The following is a 20,889-nucleotide window of genomic DNA, read 5'->3' as shown; positions in this document are numbered from 1 at the left end:
CGGCAGCAGTCTGAAGGCCGTCGGAGCGAGCGGACAAACAGGATTTCCGGACAGCTTTCACTCGGCAAGCTGGAGAAACCCCCCTCGATGGGAGAGAATTGAGTTTTGGGGCTGTTTCTCTGGAGATATGCGGCTGCTTCCTTCCTGAACAGAGGAGGGAAAAAAACCTCTTCATTCTCTTCTTCACTGGCACCAAAGCCGAAGTTGCGACTTATTTACCAGGCCTTTATGGGAGAAACCCAGCAGGAATCCCTCGATCGCCGTGTGAAAGCAAGAGATGAACAATAGTGCCTGCCATGTGCCTACCCCTAAACAATTCACCCCTCACTTACTCTCTTGCTCTCGCTCTTTCCGTTTACTGACCCCCAGTCGGTCCATCTCCCTCCATCGCCACTTCCACATCCACCTAAAGCAACACAAATAACCCGAGCAAAATAAAGGAAATTGGCGGGCAGGGTTATGAAACAGAACACACGTTTGTGGAGGTTCTCAGGACCCCGAGGTGACCCCCCACCCCACACCCCCCACCTCCACTGCACAAATCTTCTCAAAAAAAGTATAGGAGTCTTTCTGTGCTCTACAAACCCAACAATATCCAAACCTCCCTACGCAATGCGTGCTGGGTCGGCGCTGCCCGAGGTTGTGGTGAGGTAAGGCCCGGATAATTACAGAGCAAAGAAGTGAAGTCTGGACCGTTTATAGCAGACCATTCGAGCAGTCATTTTCCATTCCATTGGGCGAAACGAAGCGCGATACACCCAATAATAGAGATTTGGAAATTTTCTTGCACAAAAAAAAAAAAAAGTGCTCAGAAACCTCTTAGCCTCAGAATACAGCGCCGTATCAGCAGCAGACCGGTCTCGGGGTGGAATCGCACCGAGCCCCAAACAGCGGAGGACTCCACTCGATGCTGAGTGGACACTACACTTCTCCTTTCATTTGCAACCCGATGTTCCATGCGCACTACGCAACCAGATACGGCTTGCACGCCGCACGACATTTCACCTGCACGTGTCTAAAAATAACCGCGAGAGCTCTCCGTCCGTCACGCGGCTGCCGAGAGCAACCGGCTGGGAGGCTGTTTTTTCTTGATGTTACAAGGTAATAAACTAAGAGGATGACGGACGGGGGAGTCTGGGTTAGAGAATGCTAATCGATCTGGTGTTTTCATCAGAGGCGCTCATGCTGAAACCCCCAAAGATGACGTAAATGTGATTGGAGAGAACGGACAATATCCAAAGTGCACGGCTGGTTCTTATGCCTGTGTGAAGAAGAAGAAAGCGGCGCGAACGCGACGGCGTAATGGATAGATTTGATGGATGTTCGTTCGGTCGTCATGGTGATGCAAGATATTTCTTTCGCTAATTAAATCGAGAAAATCCGTTCTGCCTTCAGACGTTAGCGCTCAAGCATCATTTATTCCAGAAACCTCCATCACGCTCTCTTTGTTACTGATGGACCGACTCTTCCACCTCAGCCAAGCGTAAAAACTGTGTGACAAACAGCAGAGCTGATGTTCATTGTGACGGCCCACTTCCTGCTGGGCGTTTATTGTGCATCTCTACACTCGGACAAAAGCGAAAAAATAAAAGATCAAGCGTTTAAGGAAAATCCCTCACCAGAGTTCCCACCGTATTTCACCTGTCAGGAAGGGAAAATGTTTTCTGTGGCTACAGACGTAACCTCCTGCTAGGGCAGACTCTACAGTTATTGTCTTCCTTCAGAACATGCACTGAATCCTCCCTGTGACTCGACCCTACTTGACTTCTTTCAGCCCGGATAAAAACACTGGACAAATGTGCTTAAGTGTGCTGGCACTGGGGGACGTTACAGCTGAATGAAAACGCAGGGGTGGGATCCTCTCTCACGCTCCCCGTCAATCAGAAGGACACTAGCCAATCAAGGGAAGGCTGACACTGGAGACTCCTTCCGTAAAAGTCTCAGACTGGCTCCGATGCGTCTCAGGATCTCCCGGAGGCTTCTCCTAAACGTTTTACACGGTTCTTCAACTTGTTCTCGTTTCCCACAGCCACCCCGATCCTTCTGTGAACCGTCGACGACGTCGACAGAGCCACCTGCAGAGCAACGAAACTTCTACAAAGTCAGAGAGCGTTGCCGGAATTCATTTACTTACGCACTTGGCAACAGTGAACACGACAGTCTTGTGTTTACAGGGCAGAATTCTATTTATTTATTTATTTATTTACTTGGAAAGAAGCTTGAAACAAACTGGAGAGCTGAAAGCGAGAAGGATTTGCAGCTGAAAATGTCACGGCCAACAGAGAGCGAAATTAGAAGTGCTCCAGACTCAATCGCCACAAAGATTAACACACAATTTCTCTTCAACTTTAACTTCAGGGAAGCGGCGTGCGACGTACGGGACTTGTGGCTCGGTGGCAAGCGAGCAAAAACACAATGGAGGACAGCACTGATGATGATTTTCTTTTTTTATAGAGCCAACGAGCTTATGATTTCTCCCAATATGTTCCTTCTGAGATATTCCAATGGCAACATCTTTAACTCAAGATATATATATATATAAATTTTTTCCCCAGTTTCTGGATGTTGAATCAGTCAGGGTCTAAGAATAAAAGGGATCTTCGATAGAGATCAGCCGTCGAGAAAGAGGACGTCTGACAAAGATGAACAGGTATGAGGATAAACTGAGGACAAGGAACAATGGTGCGAAACGAACACATCTGATGGATGACACATACATGTTTGGAAGGGCGGCTCTGCAGGTAGAACAGCGTTAGCTGCACAAGCTGATTTTAGAGTGATCCTTAAAAAAAAGTCTGATTCGAACAGGTCTCCGTTCGCCAGAACACGAGCCTCATCCTCCCACAGGCCATCGCACTGAGAGCGCTCTTCAAACAAACTCACACCACCACACGGAGCGATGAAGGGACGGAGCGAGAGAGGGAGGGAAGGAGGGAAGGAGGAAGGAGGTTCTGCTGTATGCCAATGGCGCTATTGTACTGTATGTGTGTATACGCTGCGTCTCCTACGTAAGTGTTTGGATGTGATTAATTAGGCCGTTATTAGCACACTACAGCTAGAATAGCTTGCCCCCTCCATTCTCTCCCTATGGCCTTCTCCTCTTACAGCCTCAAAGGCCTAATTTGCTTGTTCCAGCAGGGATTACAGGGCGGAGTTTAAAGAGGGGGGATGAAATCCATCTAACAGCAAGAGGGCCCCTTTGCTCAAGGGTCTTTAATTACCATCGTATCCACCCCCCCCCCCCATTCTGTTCTCCTGATGATGAACTTGAGACGGAGTTGGCTCACGTCAGCGTTTGTACACACTACTAGCAGGAGTTACGTTTCCATTCCCTCCAGTATGAACCGCATGCCAATTTTCCAAAAAAGTGGAACAAAGGAAATGTAAATCCTTGAAACAAAACCGTAATATTTCAGAAAACCGGTCACCAGGCCAGAAATAGTGCCTTGCACACTGTACCTACAGGCGCGGGTCATTTAACCTCTTCACTACAGGTTTATTAAATGGTCTTTATCTATCGATTTAATAATCGCTTAGACGAGCTGCTGAAGAGCAGAAGGAACGATTACAAAGCCTTTCCTCGTCGCTGTACTAACCTCTCTCTGACTGGGATTGAGCTTCATCGTACTCTTAGACCCTGACCTATTACTGCTAGCGTGAGGGCTTTCTTTACTTCTGTATGCCGTTGGTGCTAAATGCTGTCGTCTGAAACGAACCTGAAATCCTGTGCAGATTAATGGACTGATCGCACTAAGTTCTGGCCCGGAGAGCACACTTTATTCTCCTTTTCTGCCCTGAAGCCGGTCGGATTCCTGGGGTCCCTATTTGTGCGCCACTCCATTGATTTTGTCAGCCTTGATGAGTGAGCCCGAGGCCTTTCCCACAAGCCCCCACTGAGGAGGCCTTCTCCCACAATGCCTGGCAGGGGTGCTGGGAGCCCAACAAAAGAAGCGCAGCTAGAAAGTAGTGCAGTGAAATGTGCTGAAAAAGTATTGGAACATTCTCCTTATTTAAAAGGGACGAAAGGAAGCGCAGAACAGAAAGAGATGGACTGATGGGATGGTGGAGGTAGGAAACGCCAGCATCTCATGCCAAAACATTGACACAGTCAGAGACGGACCGCTTGAATGCGTCCGAGACTCTGAACAAAACGTAGACGGTGTCTCAAACGTGACTAAGACCAAGTTTAGTCAAACGTTGTGTCTTCAGATCCTCCACTGTCGAGACTTTAAACAAGACTTAAACATGCTTGGACTTGAAAACCCATTGTTGATTAAATAAAAGCATTTCGAGTGAAACAAAGGAAGTAAAGATCACACGCGTTTGTTCTTTATTTTCAATTTTAATCCCGTAGTGATCGCTGGGATTCCATTGTTTTTTATTAAAACTCGTAACATTCCACCATTTTCCGTGCCACTGCAGGCCTCGTCCTGAATCAAAGCCTTGGGAAAACCCCTCTGTTTGAAGGCTCAGGAATGTGAACAGGTGGAGCGTTGGCCCCGGTTTACAGGCTTGTGTGTAATCAGGAGGATTTACCCCATGGGCCTGACTCTTTCTAAGATCCGTCACACGATACCTCGCAAAGGTCTGACAAGGGCAACAGATAAGGTTTCATTACTGTCAAATCCTAGCATTTACTGAGTCCTCTCAAAATGATACTACACTGTCTGGTGGGGCTACTGTAAGGATTACAATACCAACAGCAAAAATGCCATGTTATTTATACACACACACACACACACACACACACACACACACACACACACACATCACCAATCGTGGAGCCAATCGTGTGGCATTAGGGCAAAGCATAAAATCATGCAGATACAGGCCACACCAGACATCAGACTGGGGGAAAGACCATGATCTCAGAGATGTGGCATGGTTGATGCAGCCAGACAGGTTGGTTTAAATATTTCAGAAACTGCTGATCTTGTGGGATTTTCAGAGAGTTTACACAGAACAGTGTGAAAAACAAACACAACAAAAAAAACATCCAGCAAGCGGAGACATCTTGGTGCTGAGTGAAGTCGGAGAGAACGCCCAGACTAGTTCGAGCTGACAGGAACTCTTCATAACCGTGGTGGGCAGAAATGCAGCTCAGAACACACAACCTTGAGGATGGGCTAAAGCAGCAGAAGACAAGGTTGGATTGCACACCGGCCAGCCGAGAACAGGAATCTGAGGCTACGGTGGACGGGTGAAGATTGGAAAAGCGTCACTTGCTCTTCTCCGTCTTCACTCTATCCAGTCTGGGTGTCCACTGGAGCCCAATGTGCTTTCGCTCCTGACAAACTGAATGTCTGATCAATATAAATACGGCAATAAAACCATTTACTGCTTAGGCTAAGGTGGTTTAACTTGATCAACATTTTATCTGTTTACAATTTTCTGTGAAAAAGCAAACACACACAGAGGAGGCAGTGTGCACCTTCCTTATTCCAACTGGCTGAGTGTGTGTTACCAATAACTCACAGATAGGGCAGTGGTGGCTGAGTTACTGATCAGAAGGTCGGCGGTTCAAGCCCCAGCACCGCCAAACTGCCCAACAGTGGAGCTTGATCGCGGCCCTTAAGCCGCCGTGTCACGGCTGACCCTGCGCTCTGACCCGAACACGCTGGGATGAATTTCATTGTGCTATAATGTACATGTGACAAATAAAGCCTTCTTCTTCTCCCCAATTCACAAACACACCACATATTACACACAAAAACACGCGTGCCTCGGATAATGGGTGACTGATGGCACTAAAGGAGGTGGGAGATGGGGGGTTGGGAAGCTGTAAAATGACAGATAATCACGCTTTATGCGGAGAAGTATGGCTTTCTTTCTCAAATCTCCTTCCACTAATCCCCAGAAGATAACCTCCACAGTGCCTCCCTCTAATCAAGGAGACAGTTTTACAGAGAGGATCATCTTCCCCACAAAGCTGAGTAACACCCACATCGTCACTCTCATGCATGCAGGTAGTGTTAACGACATCTGGCCTAGAAGTTGTAGCTTGTGAACTGTTCAAGCAGAGCTTGAATCTTGAACTGAGACACACTAGAAATCCTTAAACGCTTCTCCAACAATATGTCTAGACCGCAGAGGAGTAGCGGGGACCAGTTTTACTGAGAACATGTGGGATATTTTGAGCGTTCTTCCGATGACTTCAAGGTAAGCCGGGTTGATGCGTCCTTCTCAACAGGCTTCCAAAACCTCCAGGGTGTTGCAAAGGCACTTTGAGGAGATAAATGTGAGGCAGTTCAGAAAATAAATAAATAAATAAATAAATAATAAATAAAAAAAGTCACCTCATTTTCTGAAACCATATCAACACAGTCAGTGTGAATCACCACAGCACGTGTCCACCGCGTCCACATATTTTACGCCGGATGCCCTTACTGACGCAACCCTCCCCATTTCCGGGCTTGAGACCAGCACAGAGTACACTGGCTCATGCAAACCCCCAGTGGCTGGGGTCGCTTCCCTGACTGGGAATCAGGGACTAGCCAGGGACTAGCCGGTAGTCCAGAAGATACGCCCACACCACCCCGATCTTATCCACACTGCATCGGCTCCCAGTGAAATCTCACACTGATTATAAAACGCTTTTATTAACCTATAAAGCACTAAACGGTCTCGCACCACAATATCTAAGCGACCTTTTGGTTTTATATGATCCTCCACGCCTACTTAGATCAAAAGATGCAGGCTATCTGATGGTACCTGGAATAGTGAAGGCTACAGCAGGGGGAAGAGCTTTCTCTTATAGAGCCCCACAGTTATGGAACAGTCTTCCTATTAGTGTTCGGGACTCAGACACAGTCTCAGTGTTTAAGTCTAAGCTTAAAACGTATTTGTTTACTCAAGCCTACCCTGACTAGACTTTCTGTTGTACTAATTCCCAGTCCTAATAATCTTTTCTCTCCCTCTCTCCTTCTGCCGAGCCACACACGAATTTATGGAGATACTAGAGATCCAGATCCTTTCTGCCTCTGGATGGAGCTCAAATCTTCTCTAATTCCAGACTGCTGGGACTACGGCTGCTCCTAACGCCATACAGACTTCATATAAATCCATAATGAACTTTTTCACACTATCTGTTGTCACCCAGATGAGGACGGGTTCCTTCTGAGTCGGGTTCCTCTCAAGGTTTCTTCCTCTTAAAACATCTTAGGGAGTTTTTCCTCTCCACCGTCGCCACTCAGTGTCTTGCTCAGTTGGGATAAATTCACACCTTTAATATCTGTATACCATGTTGATATTTCTGTAAAGCTGCTTTGAGACAATGTCTATTGTAAAAAGCGCTATACAAATAAAACTGAATTGAACAGTCCAGCAGGGAACCTCCACTGAACAAGTCAGTGAGGACCTCAAATTGGGATTGTTGGAGCTAAATTCTGATTTCCTCCGAGTATAAACCCAAAGCTCTTCATATCTTAAACAAAACAGGTAGCAAAATAACTGAAACCCGGCCTTAATTAACGTTTCCTGAAATCACGTGTCGACCAATCAAAACTCGGGAGGAAGACGCCGTCGCGTTCTGAAAAACATTCACAAGAATGTTCTTTAGGCCAGTGACCGGGTTCACCATACTGTCCGACCCCAAACCGCAGCATTATCAAGTTAAAAATAGCAGAAATGTTGCCTGGCAGATCGTCTCGGTCACTCAGTGCTGTTGCTGTGCAGGACTACACCGACTACACTGCAGATAAAGAACAGGAAAACATTTCAAACTAAACCAACCAAGAAACTTGCCAACATGAATAAATCTCGCACGGATTTGAAATCCACACTTTCATGAATGAAAAGTTTGTCTGTATGCCTCAAACAGTGAGTGTGTGTGTGTGCATGCGTGAAACAGTTGGACACATCCCTACAAAAAAAAAAAAAAAAAAACAACTCTCAATTAAACGTGTTCATAATTACGGAGGCTTTCCAATATCAACCCACCGAAACAGCCGAGTCTTTGTAAAGGTCAGGATTGTTGGCCAGGGGTCCGGCGGTGTCGGAGCTTGTGTTGTCTGTCTGGCAGCGGAGGGATTTATAACGGTTTATGTACGCTGGTTCTGTTGTGTTTGTCGAAGGTATTAGAAAGGTGACTCAGTAGTCACCCCCTCGGTCTTTTCCAGGAGTGAAATAATAAGATATATGGATAAAGTAGTATACGCTTGTAGACACCTGACCATCACATCCACGTGTGGTTCTTCCCCAAACTGTCATCAAGAGCAAAACTGTATAGAATGTCTCTGGATGCTGTAACATTTCAGTTTCTCTTCACTGGGACGAAGATTTCCAAACCTGTTCCGGCATGACGATGTCCCTGTGCACGAAACACCCCAAGCATGAGACACGTGGTGCAGCTCTAGTGGACCTAAACCCTGTCTGAATAATGTATCAAAAGGACATGATTTGTAATGGATCATCAATGGAATTAGCTGCTACAGTTAATCAGAGATTGGCCAACTGTGTTTTTGTCCTTTAATATCCATTCTCCAGAGACTCCAAGGCCACGGAACCTTTCTCTCTTTCAGGAGTCATTAGGGTCACTACAAAGCCCGCCTTCAATCTGCTGCCTTTGAGAAAAGTGTAAAACAACTTCTGGTGTCAGGCTGGGGCAATGATCGATAGTCCTGCCAAGCCCCATTCCTCCCCTGAGGAGGATTTCGTCCGTCTTTGTACACACGGGTAGAGGGAATAAAACTCTGATCTTATTTACGGGGGAACAAAAGAGGGAGCGCCCCTGGAGCCCCCCAGGGACGCAATGTTCCAACAGTGGTCCGGTGCTAGGACGTCCTTTAAGGGCAGTCCCCTACGGGCTGTTCGAGAACAGGGGGAAAATAGGGCTGGCCAGGGTTCTGACAGTTCCCCAGGAGAGCCAGAACACAGACAATGTAGTCAAAGCAGCTTGAGCTGAGCCTGTCTCTCCAACCAGCTGTCCAACCACACAGAGGAACGTGTAGAAATTCAACCCCGGGAAGCCCCTTTCTTCTGCCCCTCTCTGATGAAACACCACCATCCTTCTATACTGGGGACAAACAGATTTCAAGATTTCCTTTAGGAGAAAGTTTTCAACAAAAACAACATCCAAAAATAGATACCGCAAAACTGTACGTACTTTAAAAACCACTCTTCACTACACTCCTCCTCAAGAGGAGAGGGAGGGTCTACAAACAAACTGACCATCAAAAGACTTCAAAAGGGTCAAACTATTTATGGTCTGATTGACCCAGAAGTGACCCTTCACCTCACATTCACTGACCTGGAAGTTATTTCCTGTTTTGTGCACCCGTTTTCTAACTCTATAAAGCCTTTAAAGGAGCAGAGAGAGAGAGAGAGAGAGAGAGAGAGAGAGAGAGAGACAGCGAGAGAGGGATCTGATCATTAGACAAGCACAATGGAAACAACTGTGTACCAAGATCACAGGGGGATTTTCAGAGGTCACTCGCTCAACCTCGTAGTGGAGGCCAATTCAGACGAGAGAACAATATGACTCTTAAACTGGTGCGAGCAAACATGATCATTCAGAAGAACGTACTGAGACGTGGTTATTCTCAAAAATAACGACTGATGGGAGTGTTGCAAAAGGGTAAGTCCCTTTAAATTAGCCAGACTGAGAGGCCCAATCCGTCTGTGATAGCCTGCTGTCGGTCGTGAACGTGTTAACCTTTCACGAGATCAGAGAAACACACAAACATTGCGTTGGCCAGGCCTTCAGTGTCCAGCCTCGGGTCAAGGACTACTGACCCGTCCCGTACTCCTGCTCCAATCGAGTGAAGGTTATGGTGGCTCTGCATTGCACACAGGGACAACTTTTGGCCAACATCCAAACCATACTCCAAATTCATTCTCTCTCTCTCTCTCTCTCTCTCTCTCTCTCTCTCTGTCATCTCCCAGCAGAAAGTTGCAGCAGATAACATTCATGTCTCTATATCAGCCGTGTCCTACTCCTCATCCCCCTGGGTCTGGACACCATGCTGATAAAACGTTAACAAGGTACTGGTGTGATGCACAAATAGGCACAAGACTGCTGCACAGGAAGGAGAAAAGAATGGTCCAACAATAGGAAGCAGTCAGCTTATGGGTTTGCAGTGAGAAAAACAAACCCCAGACTACACCGACATTCACTTCAGAAAGATCCAGAGATATTAATGTAGACAGTAGGTTACTAGTTTGATTTGCTCGAGCTTATTAATACTCAGAAGGAGAACATCTTTCAGGCATCGATGCCCTGAAACCTGACCTGATCTGATCTCACAAACAAAAAGGACAGAAACCGTGAGAAGATCCTGCTCGATTTTTATAACCAACAGCAAAATTATTACGAACCAGATGGAGCAAAACCTTACGACTGAAAAGACTTAAATCCAGCACTTCCAGAAACCCTCATCTGCTCATTCTGTTTGGATGAGAACCTCTTACCAAACGACTCAAGGTAAACGTGTAAACGTTTAAAACCCCCGAGCCGGGTGTTGGATCAGCGACAGGCCGTGAGATTTCGAGCTCCGACTGGAGGCTGGCCAGAGATAGCCGGCTTTTGTTATCACGCTGAGATGTTTTTTCAATCTTGCATGCAAGCGACGTCAAGCCCACGGGACTCTGAAAGAATTCAGTGTGCAGAAGCCAAAGGGTTTGTTTGATCTTTAGCTCTTCTCTCCGAAGCCATGTGATGGAGGACACGAGGCCTTTATCTGCTTCCTGTCCCTTGGCTACAGCAGTACAAGCCCCTGGGATGTTAATAAGACTAATAGTAGGACGAAAAAGAACAACAAAAGAAGACGTTTCGCGATTTCCCGTCCTTATGAATAATTATAATGAATAATTCGCGTGAAGAAAGCTTCAGCAAGCTTCAGTCCTCGTCACACATTTCAGGCCAACAGTTTTGTTCGCATGTATTACGTTCAGCAGTGTTATAACACCGTTATACGTGATGCAGAAATGTCATGTCCCTGAATAGATGCCCTGTTGTGTTTCTGAGGATCGCTTTCTAGTGGGAAGCAGTGCTGCTTCTATGAATAGATAAAACAGTGTAGGCAACAGGCGGTGACAGGCTGAGGGGCGATTCAGGACGTGGCCGTGAGCCGGCGATGCGCTTTAACACCACACATCCCGATCATTCTCCCAATCATTCTCTGCTGTGCAGCATTTGCCGTGTCAAAGCGCCGAGCTCCTGTTGTCAGGAATGTCGTGTACACGGTGAACCATGAGCACACGGTATCGTGTGTGTGTGTGTGTGTGTGTGTGTACGCTTGTGCCTGTCCCAGAACAGCAGGCGTTCATTACTAGCCCAAAAAGTAAACATTTGTACAATTGAAAAGCAATTGCAGGGTGCGCAGCTAGGAAAAGAACAAGCAAAGTCATAGCAGTCACCTTGAAGCTGGGATTACATTCACGTACAGATTGATAGCACACACACACACACACACACACACACACACACACACACACACACACACGTACGTATCTCCGTCAGACAGGAGGTGTGGCCCAGAGCATGGAAATGTCTAGAACTGACTCGGATGATCAATCGTTCAGTATTAGCACCACACAGTCACTGCTGTGTTGAGCGACTTCTTTTTGTTTGTACCTGACATTATTATTATTTTAAAATAGGCTTGTGCATGACGTAGGACGGATAATAATAATAATAATAATAATAATAATAATAATAATGTTTCCAGATGAAAAGGCGCGGTGAGAGAAACGAGCTCGGGCCACGCGTGTGTGCGATGAGTTTACAGAAGGTAAAAGTCAATGTCAGTGAGAGTTATGGAATGGGAGGGCATGTGGAATCAGGCCAAGGGGAAATATCTGACCACAGGCGCCAGAGACGGAACCAAGCCAAGCACCTGTTACACACACACACACACACACACATACATACACACACACACATACATACACACACACACGCACACACACAAAAGTGAAGATCTGAGCAAGAAAGTCATACAGAGAGGGATGAAAAACATCTCGACTCTGAAGAACCTGGCAGCTGTCACGGCGGTGCTTGTGGGTTTTGTGACGTGTGTATGTATATATGTGTGTGTGTGTGTGTGTGTGTGTGTGCGTGCGCGTGCGCGCGAGTACGCAAGTGTGTGAGGACACATTCATAGCGTTCCAGCCCAAACCCCCCCCCAGCTCGCTTTCAAACCAACAATCAAAATCGCCCGACACGTTTAAACTGCACACGCCAGCCGGCGAGGCCGCGGGTTAACCGGGGATAGGGCGTATACGTATAACAAATACTATACTTCACTTATACGTTACACTGCCAGCATCAAAGGTGCACTCGTGTACTGCATAAATAGTTTGTCTTAAGCTAGCTACTTAGTGCTCTAAGGTTGTATTCGACTAGATGTTGTACCACGTTATTTTCCCCACAACAGCTTCTCAACTCGGGACTTCGAGACGGCTTCAACTCCCGAGTTCAGCAAATGACGTCCAATCAGCATGGCTTCTCACAGCATCAACGATAAACAAACAAGGCACCTCTGACCTTTAAACGAGTTACCCTGTACAATACATGCAAGTGTTAGCTTTAGATCAACCAGCATACAGACTAGGTTAGGCAACAGGCGCGAGAGAAGAAGAACTACTCCCGGCTCTAGAAGCAGGAGAACGCGAGTTCTTTTGGCCTCTATGCAAACGACCGTGTACGTGTGATGCTGTACAAACTCGTGTGACTCCGGGTGGTCACCCGAGATCATGATCTCTCACTTGAGCAACTGGATTCACGGGGAGATCAGATTAGAGTCCATGCTCGTCTGCATCAAAAGGAGCCAAATATGAGGTGGTTCGAGCATCTGGCTAGGATGCCTCCTGGACACCTCCCTGGGGGCGGGGTTTCAACGGGGAGAAGACCCCAGGGCAGACCAAGGACTGGATTATATCTCTCATATGTCCTGGGAGTGCCCGGGTATCCCAGTGGAGGAGCTGGTGGAGAAGGCTAGGGACAGGGCGGTCTGGGCATCTCTGCTTAGATTACTGCCCCCGCGACCCAGGCCCGGATAACTGGAAGAGTCTGGATGGATGGATGGATGGATTTGAGGAAGGCTCCTTTCCAAGCTTCCTACTTAAGTTGAAAGACGGTATAATCTATAAAACTAGAAAGCTTGCTAGGTATTTTAATTCCAATCACAGGGATTCTCTCTTGTATTCCGCATTAACAAACTGTTCAAAAAAAAAAAAAAAAAAAAAATGAAAGTGGAGTGTAAGGAACAAAGGAAGCTGAAACTACACGACTGGCTCCCCCCCAGTCGCATGTGCGCTCTTTCTAATTTAATGCCACAGACAGACTGGCTCATGCATGCGCAAGTCTTTGTTATATTTGTGGGTGCTGGCCACCCCATGACCCCAAATCCCAGGAGCCAGACTTGGCCTAATGAGGAAGCAGGCAGCTGGCATGCAATTCAGCTTATTACTGAAATCACACGCGCACGCTCCTCAACCCACAGCGGCGCCACTTAACTACATCATCACTCCAATGGAGGTGTGAGAGCGCGAGGGAGGAAGTGATAAAACACACAAAAGCCAGGCTTACTGCCTCCTTCCTTCCCACACACACACACACACCAAATCTCAAAACACCCACTATCGATCAACCTCTCATACCCGCCGAGCTTATTCTGGTAGTCGGTTATACAACATACCATGACATTTAACAAGACGTCGAGGTGCTTCAAAGCATGACCACTGCACAGGTGTGAAGACTGACTCCTCCCAAAAGGAACAAAGGGAATGATATTGTGATTATTGACTATAAATCAATAACCGTCACTACGTTCTGCTCAGGTTACTCCTCTAGCGTGAATTAGTAAGTACTTTTTCATCAATGCATTGATTGATTTGTTCAGTTTTTGTTCTTGCGAATATCCATTCAGAGGCGGGCTTGCTCTAATCGTGTTGCTGCGTAACCCAACTGCGCTTGAGCTTCAGATCGGATGACCGGACGTTCAACTACAGGATTTCCTCGTAGAGAGGAGAACTCCTGGTTCCATTAATTGAAGCAGCAAAGCATCCCCACACCACCACACTACCACCACCCCCACGTTTCAGGGTTATGGAATGTTAGCTTCACACCGAGTGTAGCGGGACCCGCGCCTTCCAAAAAAGTTCCACGTTCGACATCATCCCGAAAGCCTTAGGGGTCATCGAGGTGCATTTTTGGCAGATCTGAGACGAGTCTATGTTCCTCTTTCAACTTGCATTTGAGGGGAGTGAGGTCTGCAGTCCCTCACATGTTCATCTGGGTTCTGTTGATGCGTTCTGCAGGAATTTTGAATGACTGGCCAGTTCTGGGATGATTCACCACTGCTCCAAGCTTTCTCTATTTGGAGATAATAACGCTCGCTGTGGTTCGCTGGAGTCCCAGAGCCTTAGAAGTGGCTTTCTAGCCATTTCTGACGTAGTTCAAGAACTTTCTCTCTCATCTTTCTGGGAATTCCTTTCGCTGGTGCTATAGTGAGCTGCCTGTTGAGACCTTTTCGTTCACTCCACACTGCTGGGAAAGGTCTCTTTAAGTGATGTGCAGGTTCAACAGGGCTGAATGTGTCGAGTCTAACTGAGTCCAACTATCTGTTAAAGTTCTGTTAATTTGTCGATTGAATTTGTAAAACTGAATTGAATCATCGAACACTCAGAATCTGTTAGACGCTCAAACACACACACACATCAAAAACAGAGCTTGGTTTTAATGCACTAAGTTCACCATGTTCGCTCAATCACAATCTCGCCACAAGTAAGAAGCGCTAATCCATTTTTATTGTTATTTTGGAAGGGAATTCAGAGCGAGGGCATGCTCGAGCATGCGAGCGCTCTCTAATAAAAGGGATGAAGGCTGCCTCGGTTCTCGAAATGCCTACAAAAAGCGTCCTCCTTTCAAACAGGCCATTATCCACAAACACACACACTCGACCCTGGACTAACAAAGATATGCACGCCTTTTCTGTGTGTTTGTGTTCGGAAGCAGAAGAGGAGGACGCCAGCAGGATTTACAGCGTCCTCCTTGTGTCGTCAGATTGATTGTGGACAAGTCAAGTGATACAGCGTCCCTCGGGGCATTCGCGTTAGACACACTCCGGTCCGAAACAAAAGCAAGGAGTCAAGGAGCTTTCCAAGAGCTTGGAGAGTCATTAACGGAAACCAGGGACAGCAGGAGCCGGACTGAACAATATCAGGGACGTATAGTGAAGAGTGTTTACTAGGGACTGAGCGACACACACATTACATATGATCTAGAAATCCCAGCAAATAAGGGGATCCAGGGTTCTCTACAGAGTGTGCAGGGCCACAAACCAGGCTATAAATATCCTAGAACGGCGTGAGCGATTTAAAGTCATTTTTGTCAGCGTTATGCCGTACTCTCACTAAATAACCAAGGGTTGTCCGAAAACCCAAATGTCTATTAGCGTTTCCCATTCAAATTCAGAGTATTTTAGGATGCTGTCTCCATGACTACTGCCCAAGTTAGGTAACGATCATATTATTTGTCTGCATGTAAACACATTAGCTGGTGCAAGTTTCCACCCTTAAAAATAACCGCACTTAAAGTGTAAATAATGTCCAAGCAAAACTAAATGGGACATACAGTAGGCAGGACTGTTCGCACCGCAACCCAGGACAAACAGCGTCGTTTGTCAAGTACATAAACACTGCTCTGGAAGTAAGTGGGTCTAATTAGCACCATTTCGTCCAATCTTTTAGCTTCGAATGGGCTAGGAAACGGACGAGAGAGCGAGAAAGGTCAAAAGGAATTATTTGTGCACATATGGTACGGCCAGAGCAAAAGGCTGGACTTGTTTTGACACTTTGTACCCACTGGCACCCTTCAAAGGAGGCAGCACAAACAGGGTACTCGAGTTTTCCAACTTCATTAGAGACTGGAGGCTTTAAAAAAAAAAAAAAAAAAAAAACAAGCCCTGGATTTGAAGGGCCTATTGGACCCTTGTATTGTTTTCTTAATGGAGCTTGTTGCTGGGGCCTCATGGTTGGTTTAGTGTATGAATGTGTGTGTGTGTGTGTGTGTGTGTGTGTGTGTGGGAGAGGTGGAATGTGGGACTTGACGTGGATGAGAGAGAGACCGATTTCCAGGCCAAGGCCAAAGCAAGCCTTTGATAGAGCAAGAGGGACGAGAGTCAATTGAAAACAACGAGAGCAGTAAATATAAATGCCTTACGCTCATTATAGAGCGTCCAAGCAACAGGATTCGTCGGCTAATGAATGCTAATGCACCAACCTCAGTGCGCTTAGGCATCAGTTAGTCTAAACGCCTCGGAGCATCATGGGTAAGACATACGCACTCCAGTGTCCTTCTGGGTTAAACAAACATACGCTTGTCAAACATGATCAAAGACTTCCACAACACTGTGGTAATGTACTACTAATTGTATCCATGCAAGTGGTTTCATTTATTTATTTTATTTTTTTTCCATTTAAAAAAAGAAAAGTTCGTGAATAAAACGTTACCACAAGACCGATATATTGACGGTGCAACACTTTGGCTCCGCTGCTGCCACGGTTTTGTTTGACACGTACATTTGGGCAATACCTCGCCGGCGTGTGACCGACAGGCAAGCGCCATATTGAAATATTGATATTTCCTTGCGTGCGATTTACCATTTCAAATCTAAATCATCCTCAACAGAAAACATGAAAAGGAGGACTTCCACCATTTCCGGTTTAAGGACAGTACGATAGTGTAACGTGGTGGTCAGGAACTGCCTGCTGGCAGGGGCGATCGAGAAAACTCAGCAGGATGGAGGATTTTTAGTGATTCTTTTTGCTTGTGCTTTCTACAAAAGCTTGTCTGTGGTATTAAGATGTTAGGACTTTAATCAGACAGACAGAATTCCTATGAATATTCAATGGAAAATCATTAGTGTGTTCGCCCGCCCCCATCATAATAACTAATTAAAAAAAAAAATACTTGAGCCGTCCGAGATATCTTGTAGCTCTAGGGTATACAAGTCGAAACTAAAACTTCCTGAAGATCTGGTAAAGCTGAAAAGTCGGCCATCTTGGATTAACAGATCAGGAGCTGGCGCTTTTCTTCGAAAGAGTCATTCGGTAATGATTAGCTGCCAAACCAGCTTTACAAGCGCACACACACACACACACACACACACACACACTAATGGAATATCAAACGCGCTTCAAGATTGGATATTACAGCATCACAAACAGCTTGGGAAGATCTACACACCAAAGGAAGCACAACACACACTGTACATCTGGTCACATACGTACACGGATAGAAAACCCCTCAGTGACACGCACAAACACCTCGGACATCTACGGAAGTGAGATGGACATTCGCGAACGCTGAAATGAGAGCGTGTTCCACAAACCTGCAGCATTTCATTAATCGAGAACGGGCAGAGCTGCGTCGAGTGGCCGAGACGTCAGGTTTTCCTGCGTCGAACCGATAAGCTGCTGACGCGATCCTCCCTGCTTCATTTACGCGATCAACGCACGTGAGAGTGGAAGGCTGGGAGAAACCACGCAAGGAAGTGAAGACTGAGGCTTACCATGGCCGTGTGGTGTGTGATGATGATGATTCAAACAATCTGGACAATGCTAAAACTTTAAAACCGCTAAACGACTCATTTGTACAACGCAGTCTTTGTTCCCAGACTCCCTCACACACCCCGAGAGACTGGGCTCTGGGTATCATGGCCATCGTACTTCTGCAAGATAAGCCAAAGTAAGCTGACTTGAAAACAGCTGACACACTCACTCACACTCACTCACACACTCTCACACTCACTCACACACTCTCACACTCTGAAGCATAAAAACAGCCAATGAAAAGAAGGAAGAAAAAAAAAAAGACCAATTGTCATGTTAATAACTGATGTGAAGATGAAAAACCCAAAGTTGGTCCATTCTGTGCTGAAGACGATGCCACAAGCACCGAGGCCAAACCTAATAACACGCTTCTTCAGGGCTGCGCTTCGGGGCGGCCGACGTGCCCAACTCTTTAACCGTCTCCTCAGACAAAGCTTAGCATTTTCCATCTATCTATCGATTGATTTATTTAAATGAAGCCAGTCGATCTCTGACTGGTCCTCCGATTAACCCGAGCAGGTTTTGCGGTAGGTGCTGAAGATGCCACAAAAGCAGGAAAAGTCCAACGTGTGGAATTAACGAGAGGCGCGAGGTCCGGGATAAAGTGCAGCGATGTAATTATAATCCTAACAGGACCGCTCGGGCACATTTCTGTGGCTTTTGGTCTGAAACGTAGCGGAGATACCAAGCTGAACAGCTTCCATTCGGAACGCAAGGACGAGCTCAGATCAGACTCTGGGTTAAGATTCCCATACACTCAGAAAGGAGGGCGAAGGAGACCGCTCGAGCTGGCACGGACTCCACGATCCGATTTAGATCGGACCGTCTGAACACACCGCTTCAATAGAAGAGACCAGGCATGAGGAAAATGCACCAAAACAGTTGGGACACTCGCTTAGATTTAAATACAGACCTAGACATAGTGGAGAATCTTGGACATTACATAGTCGAGATGCCGAACGTTCCATTTCTCCGTTTTAAACGTTGCTGTTGTTTTCAATTTCACTTAATACTTATTATTAGTAACTCTGACGTTAGTTCCCAGAATGCTGGGTTTTGTTAGTTGTACGTTGGCGTGAGTGCTGGCCCTTACATTAGCTGAGATTTCTTTACTAAATTATTATTGAAGTGTTCATAACTTCATATAGCTTCAAACAGTCTCCAGGAAAAGCCAGAGCCATGCAGTGGTCCCAGAGTGCAACAGTGCCTGACAGACTGGTATGAAATTACCAGAAAACTGGCTGATGAGTGACTCCATCACCTGAACATCTGGATGGGTGGATGAATGTATGAATGGATGGATGGATGGATGGATGGAGAGAGAGATCCCTATGTTTGGTACAACTGCATCATACCTGTACAACATGGACTCGTTCACAATCAACACTTATGCCACTTATCTACAGAATTGTGGTAAACATAATGAGAAGAAGAAGAAGAGGAGGAAGAAACATCATTAAGAAGTAAAGGAAGAAAGACTTACACTGAGTGCACAGCCACAAAGTTAGGAGCAGGCAAGGCAGGAGTGGAAGCTTCATGGTGAGGACCGCTCCACCAATCTCACACCGGTTCCCCCCGCGAGTTTAAGCCTACAAAGTTATGCTACAAACATATACGGGAAACAAACGTGTAAATCCTCTAAACAGGAAATAAACCAGCCCCAGAAGTCATTTCGAAGCCCGGTGTTTTGGGTCCCCGTCCCCGCCGGAGTGTCAGTAATGGACTCCGCTGTGGAGTTGAGCTGAACTGATCAGAAACAGCAGAGGGGGGCGAAAAGTGCAGCAGCTGCAGCGCGAGCGCCGGACCGTACCAACTTCCTCAAAGACAGCGGGGGATTCTTCTTTTCTTTTTCTCCTTTTTTAAAGATTAAAATGTCGTCTTTACTAAAGCGCAGAGTCACGCAGTTTAGGACACGGTAGTAAAATAAAGCTAAAACGAAACGCAGTCATAAGCAAACGCGTACTAAGAAATATTTCAGTATTAAACACACAGACAAATAATAGATCGTAATAGTACGCACCTATAGTAACTATGGTATCTTCCATGGCGTAGAAAACTAACATCCACGTTATTATGAATACCAGTTAAAACACATTTTAGCGTTAAATGGTATGTCAGAGGCTGCAGGTAAGAGTTTCAGTCAAAATTGTCATATAAAAATGAAAAATAAACTATATCCTCAAGCACTCAGCCCTTTTCCCAACGCAAGGCTGAATAATAACACTGAGGTTCAGTAGCACTGTCTCCAAGTAACACACTGAAAGTTTCAGAAGTGTGTTTATTATTTATTCCCCCACCCTTTAAATTGATAAAAATGTCAATGGACAAATTGTACCTGTGGTGAATTGCCTCATAATGTTTTCTTTTGCGTGTATTAGTTAACAGCAACAGTCTGTAAATCTCTGGAAACTTCTCGGCTTCTTCCAGTGGAGGTTCAATGCGGATTCTGCAGTTAAAATCCCAACCATCTTATCGACTTATAAGGACATTGTGCCCTATTTGTCTATTTTTTATTTTGTTTTACAACTGTGTACATGTCTTCGCTCACACGTATTCCTTAACACTCACAACTTGCACTGAAAGCAGAGTTGGGTGTTTATAGGTCATAGTTACTTGCTAGCAAAGCCCAGAAATAGCCCCAAAAAACCCCAACAAATTTTTAATCAAAACATGTCAAATGTAAAATGATATAAAAATTATAGTAAAAAAAAGAATACCCTAAGGATTAGAAACTACTATAGCCTTGACATCCGTGATCTATATAAACCTATACGTGGTGCGTTTGGAATGAAAGCAAGTTGGGGATTGTGAGGTTGAGGAACACACCAAGTTTTTGAGTTGTGACGTCACGGTAGCAAACACTTGGCATGAGTTTCTGAGGAGCATTATGAAGTCTAGTAGATACAATGAGGGCAAACGAAAACAAAAAAACGACTAGAAAAGCCGAGCGTCGTAGTCAAGCCACTACGAGCCACCAGAACAGATTCGGTGCACCTTGGAGCACGCCTCTGGAACTGTACTGGACGGATGAACGGCATTCTTCCAAGTGATCTTCCATCTATTGGTGTTTTGACAATGGTGGTAGTCTAACAGATTGAGATTTGGTAAATGTTGTGCAGTAAGGGACAAGTGGACCCAAACTATGCCAGCAAATACACCTCTATGGATGTGTTTAGAAGCGTTCATTATTGCTCCAGCTACTGATATGGCGCCAAAATTCCATGACATTAAAGCAAAACGAAAAACTACTGCAACGTTACGCTTTTGGACTGTAAGTTCTGCTAGGTATCACGATTGAGATACAGTCTCATTAAGGCCGAGTTTTGCCTCGGCTCT

At 45.9% G+C, this 20,889-nt stretch overlaps 1 protein-coding gene across 5 annotated transcripts in view; it reads right to left on the bottom strand.

Annotated features, from left to right (window-relative positions):
• lrp4 (low density lipoprotein receptor-related protein 4) overlaps positions 1-19,312 on the bottom strand; it is a 57,246-nt gene extending 37,934 nt beyond the window's left edge. For all 5 annotated transcript variants that reach the window (XM_053683113.1, XM_053683114.1, XM_053683116.1 and 2 more), the window contains exon 1: positions 19,037-19,312. In XM_053683113.1, coding sequence (XP_053539088.1) covers positions 19,037-19,091 — 55 coding nt within the window. In that variant the 5' untranslated portion in view covers positions 19,092-19,312. The remainder of the gene's footprint in view (positions 1-19,036) is intronic.
• Positions 19,313-20,889: the final 1,577 nt, after the last annotated feature.

Source organism: Ictalurus punctatus, chromosome 10 (assembly GCF_001660625.3).
Source record: "Ictalurus punctatus breed USDA103 chromosome 10, Coco_2.0, whole genome shotgun sequence".
In the NCBI taxonomy this organism is placed as follows: domain Eukaryota; kingdom Metazoa; phylum Chordata; class Actinopteri; order Siluriformes; family Ictaluridae; genus Ictalurus; species Ictalurus punctatus.
This window is presented reverse-complemented; position numbering and strand designations above follow the sequence as displayed.